Source organism: Pseudorca crassidens, chromosome 9 (assembly GCF_039906515.1).
Source record: "Pseudorca crassidens isolate mPseCra1 chromosome 9, mPseCra1.hap1, whole genome shotgun sequence".
Taxonomy (NCBI): Eukaryota; Metazoa; Chordata; class Mammalia; order Artiodactyla; family Delphinidae; genus Pseudorca; species Pseudorca crassidens.
Window position 1 is genome coordinate 23494633 of NC_090304.1, and position 17308 is coordinate 23511940.

At 47.3% G+C, this 17308-nt stretch overlaps 1 protein-coding gene across 5 annotated transcripts in view; it reads left to right on the forward strand.

Moving 5' to 3' along the window:
* SLC1A2 (solute carrier family 1 member 2) overlaps positions 1-17308 on the forward strand; it is a 148921-nt gene that overhangs the window by 29958 nt on the left and 101655 nt on the right. The window contains exon 1 of one of the 5 annotated variants that reach the window (XM_067749442.1): positions 11140-11258. The exons of 2 other annotated variants lie outside the window; for them this stretch is intronic. In XM_067749442.1, the coding sequence (XP_067605543.1) occupies positions 11245-11258 (14 nt within the window). In that variant the 5' untranslated portion in view covers positions 11140-11244. Of the gene's footprint in view, positions 1-11139; positions 11259-11518; positions 11669-16661; positions 16808-17308 lie in introns of those variants that run through there. 2 more of the 5 variants (XM_067749446.1, XM_067749443.1) reach the window with 2 other exon arrangements.

The window sequence follows — 17308 nt, forward strand, 5'->3', positions numbered from 1 at the left end:
CAAACTCCTAAAAATCTCATGATTATGTGGCGTACACCTGAGCTCTGCAATACTTAATTTACGAAGAATTTTTTCTCCCTTTTCCACCTCTAGTTCCACTTATGTGTGATTTCTAAGTCAGCCGTGGCTTCCTTTCACCTGAAACTTTGGCAGTCGCTGCGTGCATCCTGCTTCTTTAAGCTCAGGGTGTCATTAGTGGCATAACAGCCACCCTGTGCAGCTTAACTTCTCCCTACAGATTCTAAAAATACCCAGCGGCACTCAAAACAAACAGTGGGGCCGAGGCGTGCGCAGGCGCCGCTGCATCCAGGCTCCCTAAATGCCTTAGCGCTGTCACTGGAAAGGCAGCCATTGGCTCCCTCGGCTCTATTCTTCATTCTTTATCTTCAGTTTTGGCTCACGTATACTGCTGCTTATGCAGAGGAAGAAAAAGGGGTTATTGACGGAACAGAATTGACTGGAAGAAAGGGAAAGAGAAACACCAAACTAGTTCATGCTGTCATTTTGCAGCTCGCTGTAGACCTGAACTAAGATGTGTCAAGAGATCAGATCAGTCCAGGGAACAGCAAAGATTAGCTGGCATTTAACATAAAACTCTTTAACCAGAGGTCACCTAGAATAACTCTCACGTATGTGTCCATGAAGAGACCCGAGGACCATATTCGGAGAAGGTTAGTACTCACGAACGACCTGGGCCACAACCTGGGTTATTTTCCAAAGGCAAAGCAAAAACCCATCCCCTTTCTGTGAAATTCTTAGGTGGAGTTGATCCATCCAGGGAATTGAGGTTTTCTTGTTTCAAGGAGGTGTCCCATTTTGTGGGACTGAGGACCTAAGAGTATGGGCATCACATGGTTTGGGAAGCTGCCTAGCGTCGTTTGTCTGATCAAATCAGTGAGTACTGGGGTTTTTTGAAACCTGACCAAGGGATTAAATGATAAAATCAGGTGGGTTATGAAAATATGTGAGTCATTACAGATCTGACCTTTTATAGATTGCCTGGAAGAATCAGACATCCTCTTTAAGGTAATGAACCTGAACCCAGTGGAAGCATTCAAGTAATGTCTTTTGCTGTTGGTGCCTAAATGGAATCTAATAGATGTCACGAGTGATGATCATGGAAAGGAGAAAAAAACACAGCTTTTTACTAACTCTACGGGTGTCTGGACTACATTGAACCTTTGTTTTAGCTGTTGGGAATTGCCACGCGATTAATAGATTGCCCAGAAGTTGTTCTCAGAGCGGCCTTCCAGTTGGCTGGTTTATGGCAGGATGCTGGGATTTAAATTAAAAAGTTCAGCCTTGTAGGGTAAGCATGAGTCAATTCTTGGGACAGAATGTACTTAGCATTGTTTCCACCCATGTGTGAGCGGAGGAAGCATAGGTACCCTGGACATATGCTTCTCATTGGGAAATGCGATCAAATGTCTCTCTCTGGACTGGTTCTCGTGGAAAGTCCTTGGCATCTTCTCAAGCCTCAAGTAAAGGCTTCTAAGCTCCTGAATTGCTAGGTGGTCTCTCCCAAGGCACGTGTCAGAGGCAGGGGTGCTTTGCTCTTTGTGGGTGGGAGTTTGCTCCTTCAGGATTGGTGTCCCTTCTTTAAAAAATCTGCATTGCTTATTTAAATTGAATTGCCTAAATGTGCTGAAGGTTTCTGATAGTTTTGTGAATCTGTGCAGCCCAATAACAATATTAGTAATGATGATCATAGCAGGAATAAGAGCTAACATTTCTAAAGCACTTCCTTTATGCCAGACACTGTTCTGTGTGTCACAAATTTTAATACATTTAATCCACAAACAGTGGGGTTTCAGGTTTATCCCTCCATCTTCTCCTTCTCCTTTCAGAGCTAAAATTAGCCAGGATGCCTATACACCCTTTCCAAGATGGCCAAGTAATTGTCAACTTTTAACTGTATCCATACAGATTTGACTTTTAATAGAGTTTAACTGAAGAGAGCCACGTGTTGTAAGTTTGAATAAGAAGAGCAGTGGACTTTTAGAGTTGCTCATAAAGACACAAATTGCTGATGTGAACGGAAAGGGTGAGTGTTTTCAGAAATGAAGATTTTGACAAATCAGTTCAGGTTTATGACAATTTTAAACTGCTTCACATTAGTCGTTAATGTTCTTTTCTAGCTCTTCCTCTGCCTTTGTGGAAAGATGTATAATATGAAGCCACGAGCTGCTCTAAGACTATTGTCTTCCCAGGAGGTAGGGTCCCCTGAGTGTCCTGTGTTTCATCACCCAGACAACGTTTCAGAATAATCGGTACCCAAAGTCCTACAGTACAAAGGCATCGGGCCACTTCCACTGTGCCTGTGTTTTAGAATCTGGGGATTCGGTCCTTTCCTAAATTCATGTATTGCTTTTCCTTTCGAAACGTGGAGTCCTACACTGCGAACGCACTTGTGAGGTAGGAGACAGTGGTATTGCTGATCCTGTTTCCAAGTTTGAAACCAAAGGGCTGGGTCTGCGTTTAGGAGAGCTTGTCTGGTTCGGCGTGGCTTTACTCTGGCTGAAACTGCTTAAGGAACTTCCAGGTGTAAGGCTGGTCCCATGTGCCACGTGCAAGTGTTTTCATTTAGAATTGCCTGTTTCGTGAAATGGATTGTGAATCTGAGTTTCTTAAAGAAAAACTCACATTGGAATGCAGGAGAGGGGTATTTGCAATTTTCTAGAAAGCTTAAGTCATGGAGGTGTCTAAAATAAGAGATGTAGGCCCCAAACAAAAGAAAACAAGCAAAACAAACAAAGCAAAAGAGACAAACGAAAACTACTCTAATTGTTCAGGGTCTGAATAAGCTGGATTTGATCAATGTGACAGGCAAAATCAAGGATAATGGTAAAATCGGCATGAATATGCCTATTCAGGCGTATCTTTTAGGGTTACTTTTCAGGGGCTTGAGAGGAGGTTCATTTATTCTTGGCTACTTTATTTTTTTTTTCACCTTGTGACTCTGCCTTGGAAATAGAATGAATGGAGAGAGCATGGGCTTTGGCCATCAGGAAGATCCGGGCTTAAAAAATTCTGGTGTGGGGCTTCCCTGTTGGCGCAGTGGTTGAGAGTCCGCCTGCCGATGCAGGGGACGCGGGTTCGTGCCCTGGTCCGGGAAGATCCCACATGCCGCGGAGCGGCTGGGCCCGTGAGCCATGGCCGCTGAGCCTGCGCGTCCGGAGCCTGTGCTCCGCAACGGGAGAGGCCGCAACAGTGAGAGGCCTGCGTACCGCAAAAAAAAAAAAAAAAAAAAAAAAATTCTGGTGTGGCCACTCAGCTGTCTGGTAACTTTTCTGAGCCCCAGTTACTTCATTTGAATATGGAGTTGATAATCACTCCTCTTTGGTGATGATCAAATGGAATGATGGATGTAGAGCAGCTGGTACATAGCGTGTGTTCTGTGATATTCATCTGGTTCACTTTGCATCTCACTTGTTGAAGTATAATTGACCTACAGCACTACGTTAGTTCCTGGTGTACCACATTGTGATTCATTATTTCTCTACATTTAAAACTGTAGTGATGGGTTTTTCTGAAGAAGATACAGGTTTCTAAACCTAATCATTGCCAGCTTTCTTTTTTATTGTTGTTTACAGTTTTTAACAGATTTAATGTCAAATCAAGATAACTACTTATTCACATACATAGGAGGAAACAATGTAGCTTGATTACAATTACAAAAATAAACACATTAGTTTATAAACCGAGAATGTCAGTGGTTTTGATCCTTTTGTCATTTGTATTTCTTTGTTTTTTCAACAACAAATTCTAGAAAAGTTTTAGATAATTTTAGACTTAAAGAAGAACTGTAAAAATAATATGGAGAGTTCCCGTATGCCCCTCACTCAGCTTCCTGTAATGGTAACATTTTACATAACCACAGAATATTGATTAAAACTAAGAAGTCAACCTTGCTCCAATGCTATTAGAACTCTTTTGGATTTCCCCAGGTTTTCCAAGAAGGTCCTCTTCCTGTTCTGGGATCCGATCCAGGATCCCACGTTGCATTTAACTGCCCTGTCTCTTCCCGTCTGTGACAGTTTCCTTGTCTTTTATGACTCTGACACTTTTGAAGAGGACTGATCAGTTATTTTGTAGAATGCCACTCAAGTTGGAAGTATCTAATAATTTCTCCATTTCTAATTTTTTAGTTGGCTGCTCTATGTACACTTGACTACCCAGGCCGAGAAACCAGTCGCAAATGAATGTTTCAAGAACTAATAAATCTAGTTGCTTCTGAGGCTAGCCTGGTGTGGGTATTAGAGAGCCTAGAGGTTAAGAGTATGGACTGTGGAGACAGAGAGCCTGGGTTTTGTTCCTGGCTCTATGACTTACCTACTGTGTGACCTTATGAATGTTACTTGACCTCTCTGTGCCTAGTGTCTTCAACTACAAAATGGGGATAGAAATGACTTCTTCGGATTATGGTGAAGATTGAGTTAAAATACAAGGTGCATCAAACAGTCCCTTGCGGGCTTCCCTGGTGGCGCAGTGGTTGAGAGTCCGCCTGCCAATGCAGGGGACACGGGTTCGTGCCCCGGTCCGGGAAGATCCCACATGCCGCGGAGCGGCTGGGCCCGTGAGCCATGGCCGCTGAGCCTGCGTGTCCGGAGGCTGTGCTCCGCAATGGGAGAGGCCACAACAGTGAGAGGCCGTGTACTGCAAAAAAAACAAAAAACAGTCCCTTGCATGTAGCCATCACTCAGTGTGTCTTAGCTGCTACCATTGCTGCCCTCTGCAGCCCCACCCCACAGAAGTTCAGGCCTAGTGATATCCTGGTGTCACTTCTCAGGTCTGCAAATTCAGGTGTGGCTCTGGCCAGAGTGATGACTTTGCAGCAAAGCCCTGGGGTTTTGGACATGGGCCTCAGGTCCCATGGAGAGAATCCATTTCAACGGGAGGATTGAACCTTGGCTGCCGGGATCATATAGAGGTTCAGTCTCCAGGGCCTCCTGGCGGTGCTCAGCTCTTAGAATGTACTTGTCGCATCCCCTACCTTGCCCAGTTCCCAGACCAGTGTACCCCCAGGCCATGCTGTATTAGTCCCGCAACCTCCCCTCTACCAGCAGATGGGCTCACCCACAGCCCTTCACCTTGATACAGCCCAGCCTGCAGTCCTCTATCTGTTTCTGATCTACTCAGTTTCTAGTGTCTTTGCTCCTTTTCCATTTAGTTTCACCTGCACCTCCAGTGTTTGGTTCTGCTTCTCTGGCCCTGTTTCTGCCTTCTTCTCACCCACAGCTGGCTTCATGCCTACCCTGGACCAGTTGCTTCCTGTCCCCAGGCTCAGCCCCTGGGACCTGTCGTGTGGCACAGACTGAGGCAGGTCCTTGTGACTGGTGTCCCTGCTGGGTTTGCCCATCTCATGAAGGGACTCTACCCTGTTATGGAAACAACAGCACTTGGCCATGGTCCTCAAGGTCTGAAAGAAGGTATTCAAGGAGAGGGGAGTGCAAAAGGACAGCTGTAGAAGGGACAGGGGGCAGGAGCCAGCCAGCGTTTTGTTCCCTGGTCCCAGGAAGCCCTTTTCCTCATCCAGTGACTGGAGGCCCCTCTTGTTGCCTCAGGCTCCGTTCCAGACACCGTGTCTGAGAGGAGGCCTTCTCCATGCCCTAGATCCGGCTCAGGCCCTGCTTTGGTGAATCCCGGTGCTTCTGAAAGTCTGCCCCCTGGGTTGTACACAGACCTGAATCTCTGACCATGCTGTAAAGCAGGGAGCTGTAGTGGGCAGAGTCCAGATGCTCCAGCCGGAGTGCCTGGGTTTGCATCCCAACTGCCACGTGCCAAATGAGCTCGGGCAGGTTACTGCAATCCTCCATGCCTCGGTTTCTTCAACTGTAAAATGGAGCTACTAAGGGTATCTACCTCACAAAGTAATTTTAAGGAAGCTCAGAAGGTGTTGATCCTAATTATTTTTATTAGCGGGAATTTCTCGAGGCCATGTACATCTTGCTCGTATCTGTGGCTGGTCCTGGGCTAGGTCCTTCCTGGTTACTGAGAATAAGTTTGCAATAAGTACCTGAGGATATGAGAATAAATATCTCAAGTTGTATGGAGTGTGCACTTGGGAGATACTCCAAGAAGTAGAAAAGTTAATAGTCTAGCTCGGAGGGTTTTAATGTGGGCTCCAGGCCTGGGCTCCAGAACCACAGAAGCAGGGGAGATGAGGCTAACATATAGGATGAAACCACGGAGAATAGTAACCGAGCGAAGCCATCAGCTGGGTGGTATGAGCTGCTGCTGGAGGCTCTGTATGAAATGATGAGATTCTAAGTCTGGCTGAACATGAATGAAAGAAGCATCCAATCCTAAGAGACCAGACGGCAGGGAGCATGGCGTGGCTGCCTGGAGGGGTGATGGGGGGGCGGGGGGAGGGTAGCCTCATCATTATTCTTCCCAGGCACGCTTCCTTCTCTTGCCCTCTCCATTCCCTGCCTGCCTTCTCGCCAAGTCGCTTCTTTGCTCGCCCTTCTCCCTGCCTACACTGTGCCCACACCTGGGGGAGCTGCCGACGGTGGCAAAGGCACCAAGGGCTGAAGGGGGAGTCGGATTGTGGGCCAGACCCCAGGTCTCCTTCCTAAACTTCCCATGAGGATTGGTGGTTTCATGGCTCTTAGGCTGCTCTTACTGTGTTCCGTTTTTGTTTTTTTCAAATTAAACAAATTTTAGACCCTCAGCCTAGTCAAATGAGTTTCAAGATCAGGTAGAGGGATGTTTCTTAAACCTCAGAGGTTTAAGGATCACCTGGGGATTCCGTTAGAAATTCAGTTTCTCATTCCTCAGGGCTGGGCAGGGCCTGAGACTCAGCATTTCTGTCTCCTAGGTGACGGTTGCTTGAGTATCTGCTGATAAGCAAGAACTCCAGCACATTAGTTCAGCCAGTGGCACTTCCGACTGTTCGATAAAGAATTAAAAGTACAAAGGTGTTGCCTTGAGCCTCACTGCAGGTGTCGCCTCCTCCTAGAGATGGTAAATGAGGTCACAGTCTGCCTTGGCAAAGGTTTCGAGGCATTGCTGGCATATTCCCTCCTCTGCTGGTACCAAGGCAAATGAGGCCACAGGTTCAAAACCAGCTTTTCAGGGAGCAGTCAGCTTAACTTTGCTCCGCAGATGTAGACTGTAACTCAGTAGCCGTTGGCCGCCAAAGTCACATGCAAGGGCCGGCGAGGGAAGAGAAAAATCCACTGTGATTGAGGGATGAGGTCCTGAGGGCCCAGCCAGACCATGGTAGATGCTTCTCCAGGTCAGCGGGAAGGGAGGAGTGTGGCTCTGGCGGAGCTGGTGTCATATCCAGGTGGTAAGGGGAGGCCATAGACAGGGGGTGAACGGAATGATGGGAAGCAAGGGGATGGGAGCCGTACCGGAAGTGTCCCTGATGGGCTGCGGGAGGGGACTTGCTCGGGATGCAGGAGGCAAGGTCGTTCTCACTCAGGGTGGCCGCCAGGCTTAAAGGTGCAGGATGAGAGTCAATACGGGTGAGTCAACTCATTCCATCACCTGGTGACGAAAGAGCTCAACACTCACCCTGCTGATGGCAGAGGGGCTGCCCCCGCTTTCTGGTTCTCTGAGCCCTCACAGGCTGTCAGATAGGGAGGGCAAAAGTTCACATCTTCCACCCACTCTGGCCATCTCTTCTTCCCCTTCACTACTCAGCAGAGACAGTGCATTCTGTTCTTGGTCTAGGAGGTTATGGAATCTCTAACTGGCCACCAAAATGCCGGGAAAGAAGACTCAGCCCTGAGGCCTCTTACTGCCCGTAGTTTCTCCCCTCTGCCGTCTGACTCAAGTGAGACAGCCGCTCACACGGAATGGAAAGAGATCTCACCTCACCCTGCTTGGTCCCCATGCCCCTGCTTAGCCCTTCTCTTCACTCACCGCTCCACGTGGAAGAGTCCCGCTGCCCCCCACCAAAGCGCAGGGGTACCTTCTAACAGCCCCTCTGTTCTTTGCGCTTCTCTTCCAATTTATAATCCTGTCTGTCGGGCTGCTGGATGTGGAGACTCCAGGCTGCTTCTCTCGTGGCTGGCGGGGCATAGTTACCGCCATGCCAGCGTCATCCTTGTTCACTTGAAAGCTCGGGTAACTCATGCAGTTATCTGAGGACAGTCTTGGCTACTTCCTTGAGGAGGCTTAGCTCTGCCTGGAGTACAGGTGGACCACCACCTAAGGGAAGTAGGAAGGGGTAGTGGAATGTTCTGCCGTCACCCCTCCTCCATCATTTCCCCTAGCGATCCTTGATGTCCACAACCAGATGAGCTCATCACTTTATTCCTATGTGAACAGTTTCTTACTTTTCTAGCTCTGGATACTTATCGTATTCTGATTTTCGTTAGCATTAGTTATGTATTTGAGCTACTACCGTACCATCCTCCCCAGCCCCCTGCCTCACCAGGTACACCCCGCCAGCATCTATGATGATCAGTTGTCAGACAGTGGGGTCTAGCCCTGTTCGGCCTGCAGTGGGTGGCATAGAAGGCAGTCCATGAAAATTCAGAATAAATGTGTCAAATCCTGATATGGAAATGCCAAGCCCCTTCAGGCCCTTAGATATGGCTGTATCATGCTCTGGTGGGTGTAAGGGATCTAGAGTTAGGGACAGTGCTTTGACAAGTATCCACAAAGCCATTTTCATAAATGAAAGAACATAAGTTTCCATCCAGAACTTCCCCCCTCCTGCTTCCCATGAATGCCCATGGGCAACCTGGGGTGTCCGTAGCCACAGCACTAAGTGTCCTTCAGCTGCTGGCCGGCCAAGTCCCTTGGGGGGGCTCCCTGAGAATGTCCAGACAGTCCTTTGCTTCAGAATCAAGTGATCAAATCCAAAGCAGACAGAATCCAGCAGGCACTGGGGATGCAGAGTGGCTTTTTCTGGACGGTTCCACTTGTCCTGGGACTCCCAACCTCAGCCAGGGACTTCTGGGGTGCACTCTGGGTGTGGCCCTGTGGTGGGTCAAGAACACCCCGGGTCCCCTTTCCCACAGTCCCACAGACCACGTACCTCCTTTATCCCCAAGGCCCCGTGTCTTTATTTCCAGCCTCCAGCCTGGGTTTCCATTCATTCTCTGCACATTTGTTTTACTTCAGTTTGGGAGAGGCAGGGAGGTGCAAGGCTGCTGCTAAGGAACCTGGAGCCTTGTAAGCAGATTCTGTGGACGGAGCATCTGCAACACAGGTGATGCTGAAATAGAACTAATAATTTTTAAGCTAAAAGAGTGTCTGACTCACTCCACCCTCACCAATGCCTTGAGTCCCATGACAAAAGACCCATCCCCTGGGTATTACTTTAGTCTTCAGAGCCCCTAGTCTCTGGGAAGGCGGTGGGGAAGAAAACTCCACTCTGGGATGTGTGTTATTTCTGCTGCCTACACACTGTCAACTCCAGAGCAGGACTTGATGTTGGTGCTTTAAGACCAGGGTATGGGGAGGGAAGGCAAGTGACATGTGTCGTACGCTCTCTCTCTTTTCCGAACTTGTGCTTCTCTGTCATTTTAAAGTGTTCTCTGCAGGTGGTGATCTGAAGTAGAGTCGAAGTAAAATCAGGTGAGAAATGTATAAATGGAATATTAAAAACAGAAAGGCACAGGGATGACAGCCTCGTCCACACTCACCCCCATCACAACGAGTAGCCGGGCTCCACACAAACGATGTGTCTCCAGTGGTTTTAGATGAGATCTCTGACCTCACGTGCTGTCCTCCATGAAACGATAAACCCCAGCACAGGTTGGCACACTTTGGGGGTCAAAGACAAGGCAGGCGCATCACAAATTGGGCCTGAATCTGCTCCCTATTGCTTATGTCCAGGAAACAATGCCCTCTGTATTTTAGTGGGAGGCAACCAAGCAAGCTTGCGGAGTTAGGAAAAATAAAATAAAACAGGACAGGAGTAAAAATACCTGACTTAATATAGCTGACAATCCTGGTTGCTCTTTCGGGCAGTTGCTTATAAGAGTGGGAAAAGCGAGGCTGTGTGACCTTGACAGATTACTCAACTGGGCCTTCCTTTCTTCATCTGTAGAAGGGGCATCAAAATACCTACCACACAGAGTGAACAATAATAGATAATAATGACAGGCATAATTTAGTGAGCCTGACTGTGGGCCAAGCATTTTTCAAAGGTCTGCACATTACAAAGTAGGGACTATGATTATCCCCATTTTGCAGATGAGGAAACAAACCCAGAGAGGTTTAGTGACTTTGCCAGAATTGTACAGCTAAGAAGTGGTAGAGCAGGACTCAAACCTATGCTGTTAATAATGACACCACATGAGGTAAGGATCCAAGGCAATGATACAGCTTTACTCAAAGCGTGAAACAGATGCTCAATGAAATGAAAGACGATTTTAGAGGACACATGAGATGATTGTTCACTGGCGGCAAATTGAGGAACATTGCATCATGTGGTGAGAAAATTACTCCCTTTTCAAATATCTTCCAATCTTTCTGATTAGGACAAAGTTAAAACCTTGGTTAGGTGCTGCCAGGCCTTTATCACTGTCCTAAAACCTTTCAACTTCCCTTTTTTTTTTTTTTTTTTTTTTTTTGCGGTACGCGGGCCTCTCACTGTTGTGGCCTCTCCCGTTTCGGAGCACAGGCACCGGACACGCAGGCTCAGCGGCCATGGCTCATGGGCCCAGCCGCTCCGCGGCATGTGGGATCTTCCCGGACCGGGGCACGAACCCGTGTCCCCTGCATCGGCAGGCAGACTCTCAACTACTGCGCCACCAGGGAAGCCCTCAACTTCCCTTTTAAACCAGGAGAGCAGGAGGCCAAGGCTTCAGCAAACATCCAGGTACAATTCAATAAAGATGTTTGTTGTCACATTTGTTTTCACGGCTACCTTCTCTTTATGACAAGTGTTACTGGGTTTTCATTGACAGTAGTACTGTAATATTCCCTCTGAAGATACATGTATTTAAGTACAAAGAATCCATCAGTGCTAAATATTATTAAGTCAGTACTAGTAGAGGTGGTATTCAGATATGGCAAAAATAGCAAAGGCCGATGTGAGTGACTCAAGCATGAGAAATCCTGTGATACATCATGAGTAGGTTTCAGCCTGATGGGTTGCACAGGGTTCATACTTAAGTGAATGTTAAGGACAGAGGGAAGGGAGGCTGCCACTCTCTCTTTCCATGTGGGAACAAAGGAAAAGAAATGAGCTGTTGGTAAACTGCATGCGACGGTCTTTCCCTTGAAATTTTGGGTCTGATTTTAGCTTGTTCTAAAGGCTGATGGATCAAGCAGGGGATGAAGAAAATGAGGTTGGTTTTGGTCTTCAGCGAACCACGGAGGCTGAGTGCTGGCGGTGGACCTCAGCTCTTAGGGTCAGACCCCAGGTTACAAATGGGGAGGCTCCAGAGGAAGAAGGGGTTTCCCCCAAGGTCAGCCGGGCAGAGAGAGCCCCAGTGTGACTAGTGCCTTCATCCGTTTCTAGGCCAAATGCCTCTTCTTAGTCTCTTTTCCCAAAATAGTCACCAGGCCTGAACTGGTTCGTGGTAAAACCCAGATGGCTCAGGGTTCAGTCCACCTCTCTAGGTGCTCACCGGTTCCCAGCACTGCATGAGGAACCATGAGTTACAGGAAACTCCACAAAGGGAAGAAAGTAAATAATCATCTCCAACCTCAAGGCTCTGCTGTATGATTTTGCCCTTAGACGAGCATCATTTGGGAGGTAAGTAGCCCAGGTCTTCTAGAATAGCATCAGTTAGGAAGGTCCCTCTAGGAGTGATAAGCCTCGTACTAGTCAGGTTTCACCAGGTTATGCTTCAGTAACAACAACTCCCCGATGTCTGTGTCTTACAACCACGGAAGTTTGTTTCTTGTGTCTTTACCTGTTGGTTGCAGGCCAGCTGCAGGTATCCACCATGTCTCCTCCATGTGGGACCCAGGCTGAAGACGCAGCCCTTAGCTGGGTCATGCCATTGTCGTAGCAGAGGGAATAAGAGCAATGAGAGAATCATGTGAAGGTTCTTGATGCTTCTGCTGGGAAGAGACATGTGTTATTTCTATCTGTGTCGGTTTGGGTACCTAAGGGCAGATTCCAGAACAAGGATTCCAGCACAAGTAGTTTATTTGGGAGGTGCAGGAAATACCAGTAGGAAAGGGAGAAGTGGAAGGGCAGCCAAGAGAGGGTGGGTTATCAAGCCCGCTACCACTGTGGGCAGCTCCAGTTTAACCCGTGGGGAAGTCTGTGGAGACAGGGCAAATCACATGTCCTGTTATGCTTGGAATCATGTGTCCTGTTATCCTCTCCAGGAATGAGGGAGCAGGTGTATTTACACATTCAAACCTGACAGTCCCTGGTTGAGGGCTGCTCCTGGCTGGGGCATTTAATTCCCAGGCGCTTCTGACCTGAATGGGGGCAGAGTAGCCTTTTAGCTTCTGAGAAAGCCCTCAGGCAACGATACAGAGACACTGGCAGTTGGAAGTCAGCTGGAGTGCATTAGAGTGATAGGTGTGTGTTATGGGTGAGGCAGGGAGGACATCTGAGACATCTCTCATCCCATTGGCCAAAGTGGAAAGGCAAAGCGTGGCATCAGGAATGGAGACGTATCATCCTCCCACAGAGGTGCAAACAAATATTTGAGGTCTGAAGCACAGTTTGCAGCAGGCCCTGAGCCATGATGTACGGAGTACAGTAAACTCTTTAGTCAAGAGCATCAGTGATGCTTAATTGAGAACTACTAGGTAGACGAGGGTGTGTTGACCTTGGCACCGTTGACATTTGGGGCTGGATAATCCTTTGTTGTGGAGGAGATATCGTATGCACTGTATCCTATGCACTGTAGCAGCATCCCTGGCTTCCACCCATGAGATGACAGTAGCATGTTCTCACCTCCAATTGTGACAACCAAAAATGTCTCCAGATTTCCAGGTGTCCCCTGGGGAGCAAAATTGCCCCCGCAGAGAGCCCCTGATGTGGATTATGCATGCATTGCTATTTCCCAGAGAATTGAAATAAATTGCTAATTCCCAAAGAATTAAAATAAATCATAGGTGCCTGGATAGAGGAGTTCACAGCCTAACTGGGGAGACAAACAGCAAGTCACTCAGTGTTGCAGCACTTTGAAATATGGAAAGGAAGCAGAAATATGTAAAAGAAGCAGAAGTAGTTCAGGAATGGAAAACATCCATTCGTTGAAGGATGGGGATGGACAAGGAAGGCTGTATAGAGCCAGAAACAGCTGAGTAAGGTTTTGAAGGATGAAGAGGAGTTTTCCAGATGAGTGATACCACAGGTAGAAGTTAAATATAATCTTTGATGATAGTGGAGACTTGGGAATGCTATAATAATTGATGTTGGAAATGCTGACTTCAGAGCCTTCTCACACTCAGGCCAGTATGCAGGACTGTAGTTGAATCATCTTTACCTTGTGATGACAAAGCATTCTGAGTTCAGATGGACCTGGGTTCCAGCTCTCCTCTGCCATCCACCAGCTGTGGGCTTCTCTGACTCCCTCCCCATTTTCTTACCCGTAAAATGGGTATAATACCTACCTTATGGGATTGCCTTGAGGACCAAATCATGCTATGTCTATAACTCTCAGCCCTGTGCCTGGCACACAGTATGAGAGGAATAAATAACAGTTAATCATTACCATAAATATTATGAAATATGCTGAATTTGCGTAATGATAGCTAACATTTATTGAGTGCGTGTTATGCTCCAGGCACCATCACAAGGGCCTATATGTATTAAGCTTTGAGTACAATAGCTATTGTGATTATTATCTCCGTTTTACGTATGGAAAGGTCAAGGCACAGAGTAATATGTATGGTGGGTGAGTGGTACTCAGACGCCAGCAGACTGTCTGAACAGGCAGTCCCTTTGCTGGATTGTTTAGTACTTAGCATTTCCCCTTAACGTTTTGAAGAGAAATCAAGGGCTTGGTTATAAAGTTTCCACCAATTAGAGCCAGTGTACCAACTTTTGGATAAATGAACTTTTCTCACTGTTGGCTGAAGGTCCTTAATACACTTACATATTATTAATAAGAAGGTGGGTGAGCAGAGACTTTTTTTAAAAATAAAATTTATTTATTTATTTATTTATTTTTGGCTGCGTCGGGTCCTCATTGCCGTGCACTGGCTTTCTCTAGTTGCATCGAGCTGGGGCTACTCAGTTGCGGTGCGTGGGCCCCTCACTGTGGTGGCCTCTCCTGTTGCGGAGCACGGGCTGTAGGCGTGCGGGCTTCAGTAGTTGCAGCACGCGGGCGCAGTAGCCGTGGCTCGCGGGCTCTAGAGCGCAGGCTCAGCAGTTGTGGCGCACGGGCCCAGGTGCTCCGCGGCATGCGGGATCCTCCCAGACCAGCACTCTGTTCCAAGGACTGGTTTTAAATCCAGCCTCTGTGTACCTGGTGACAGGTATGGAGATCAGCACAGGATCCCAGCGTCTGGGCGATGCCCTTCTTCTGCCTGTGGCCCTGTGTTTTGCTAAGCTCTCATCTCTGATAGCCTCTTCTTGTAGGAACAGAAAATACAGCTCAAAAAAAAAAAAAAAAAGAAAGAAAATACAGCTCAGTGAGGGCATGGACCTCAGTGAGGGCATGGAACTGCATATGGACCTGCCATATGTAGTTCTGTGTCCTGGACCCATTGTAGAGGCTCCAGCAAGAAAGAGTCAGTGAACGAAAGGTGTGGACGCTCCTTCTGTCACAGCACCGCCCATCGAGTGCCTAGACTGCACCTGATCTGAGTGTCTCCCGTCTTGGGCTCAGGTCGTGGCTCCAGTTCTTGCCGGCTTCATGTTCCGGGGTAGATTTCTTTCCCTCTCTACGCCTCATCAGTAAGGTGGAGAGAATAATAATTCCATACAGAGAGTGGCTGGAAGAATTCAGCCTAGAGCACCCGGCTTATAGAAAGTACTCTTAGTGGTAGTTCTTCTGTTTGTCATTTCGAAAATGGAGCTGGCTCTGTTGATGGGGCCGGGGGAGAAGGACTGACATCCTAGAATTCCACAATGTGGAGGGATCTTAAGGTACCCTCTGGTTCTGTACCCCAAGTGATATTTGAAACCCTCTGGTGACCCCCGGTTTTACAAGTGACAAACACCTTGGCAACCTAGAGAAAGAGGCATCTGTAGTAGCTTTGCTCTCATTAGCTGTGTCCCAGGCTCCAGCTGGGACCCCTTCCTTGCTGCCACGCAGCAACCTGCTCTCTGCCTCCTACTCAGGCGTCCATGGGTCTGCGGCAACCCCAGAACATTCTGGGGTAGGATGTGAATGCGGCTCAGACTGTGCCTGACTAATTGATTAGCTGGTTGCTTTCTCTGCACGACACCCAAAAGATGGTCTCACTCTCTATGCCTCACCAGCACCCACCCCTGCCTCCTCCACTTCCCATTCTTTCTCGAGTATTCATGCCTCACACTGCCCCTTCTCTAGAGAGACAGTAAACCCCTCCAGGGAGAGTCAGGGTCATGCGATGGTTCTGGGCATAGGCTCAGGAGTCTGAGTTTGAGGGTTTGGATCCCAGCTCTGCCATGGAGCTGCTGTGTGACCTTGGGCAAGTTACTCAGCCTCTCTGTGCCTTCTCCTGGTCTACAAATGTAAATAATAGTAGTGCCTACCTCACAGGGTTGTTGAAAGATTTAAATTCGCCAAACACATGTAAAGCATGTAGAATGTGCCTGGCACATAGTAAGTCTGCAGTGAAGAATAGCTAATATCAAGATCTTACAGTGACAAATGGCACCAACAGAGGACGAAGATGCTGCAACTAGAAGAGCTTGAATGTAGTCAAGCTCCCAAGGGGATCTGAGATCTGAAAATCCAGTTGGCTGTGGATTTGCCATGGCTTCTAATGGCAGCTCTCAATAGCAAAATTGTTCAAAGGACATTAAGGGCTCATAAAGGCAATGGCTGTTGTACCTAAGAAATATTTGTGGATTGAATAAATACTGATGAAAATAATAGTTACTATGTGTTGCATGCTATCCATGTTCTAGGTATGTACATGTATATTGACTGATTTAATTTTCACAACAATCTTGTGAGGTATTATGTTATTATTATTATTATTTATGAATGAGGTATTTGAGGTTCAGAGTTGTTAAGTAATCTGCCCAGCATTACACAGATCATGAGTGGTGGAAGTAGGACTGAAGTCTCAGGTGGAGGCCCAAAAGGTGTCCACTGCATGCTATAGACTTACCTATGGCTGAGATTAGGAACCAAATAAAATACAATTTTTTCCCAGATGCATAGCTCTTGTGAAAATTTCGGATCGGTTGGAAGGCGACAACATCTCCGAACCTTAAAAGGAGAGGGTTACTTTCATTTACATTGGGAATTAGAAGGTAAAGACTCAGTACTTTGATGATTCCAGGTTAAGTGTCAGGGAGCGAGGCTGCCAGGGATGGAATGGTTAATGATCGCAGTAGCTGTAAGGATAGTGATAGAGGAGTGAGGGTAAGTGCCAAGGGAGGATGGTCTCGTGACAGTGACTGGGGCTTGCCAGCAAGCTTCTGGGCTCGCCGAGTGGAAAGTCACAACACCTGGATAGGAAACAGGTACGGTTCTTGCTTATGGAGAGGAAAGGGACATCAAAGGCCTAAGATGATCCTGATGAGGTCTTTAACTCCCATAATTACACAATGTTCAAACAAACACTTAGTGACCTTGAGCTTTTCAGCTAAGTGACAACAGTCAGTAGGACAGTTTGTTACTTCTGTGACATCAGAACTCTGGCTAGGTAAACTTTAAAGCAACTGGCAGATTTTTCCCGGAGGTACAACAGCACCGAGATGGAAGACAGAACTCATTCCGGCGCTACGTGGCCAGTGCGTTCCTGGAGACGAGAGGATGGTCAGGTCAGAAGCCTTGGGTGGGGTGGTGGTGGACAGTGCGGGGCGATGAGAAGAGAGGAATCCCCTTATATTCCTGGAGGAAGAGGAGAAGCAGAAAGTGGGACAATGGGTTATTATAAAACACTTATTGGAGCCTATTTTGGTATTTGGCAAAGACTCTTGCTTTTCCCAGTGGTTGAGATAACGTGGGCTTCCTTCTGTGAACCAGGGCTTCCCTAGAAATGTGTGGGTCCCTGCACCCCAATGCCTAGCAATGAACCAGGCACATGGTTTGCTTCTCAATGAGTATGTTTTGAATGAATCAGTGAATGAATAAATGATATTCATACTTTTTCATATAGACGTTTTCTCCTTTAGATGATTGCTTAAATAACATATTAATAAGGTGTTTAGGGATGAGTTGGAAAAACTGTACCTTGTACCAAAATCATCATCCATGATTGCATCTTGAAGAACTTAAGCACCCAGAAGTATGACACAGAGTCCTTAACGAGGATGTCTTCT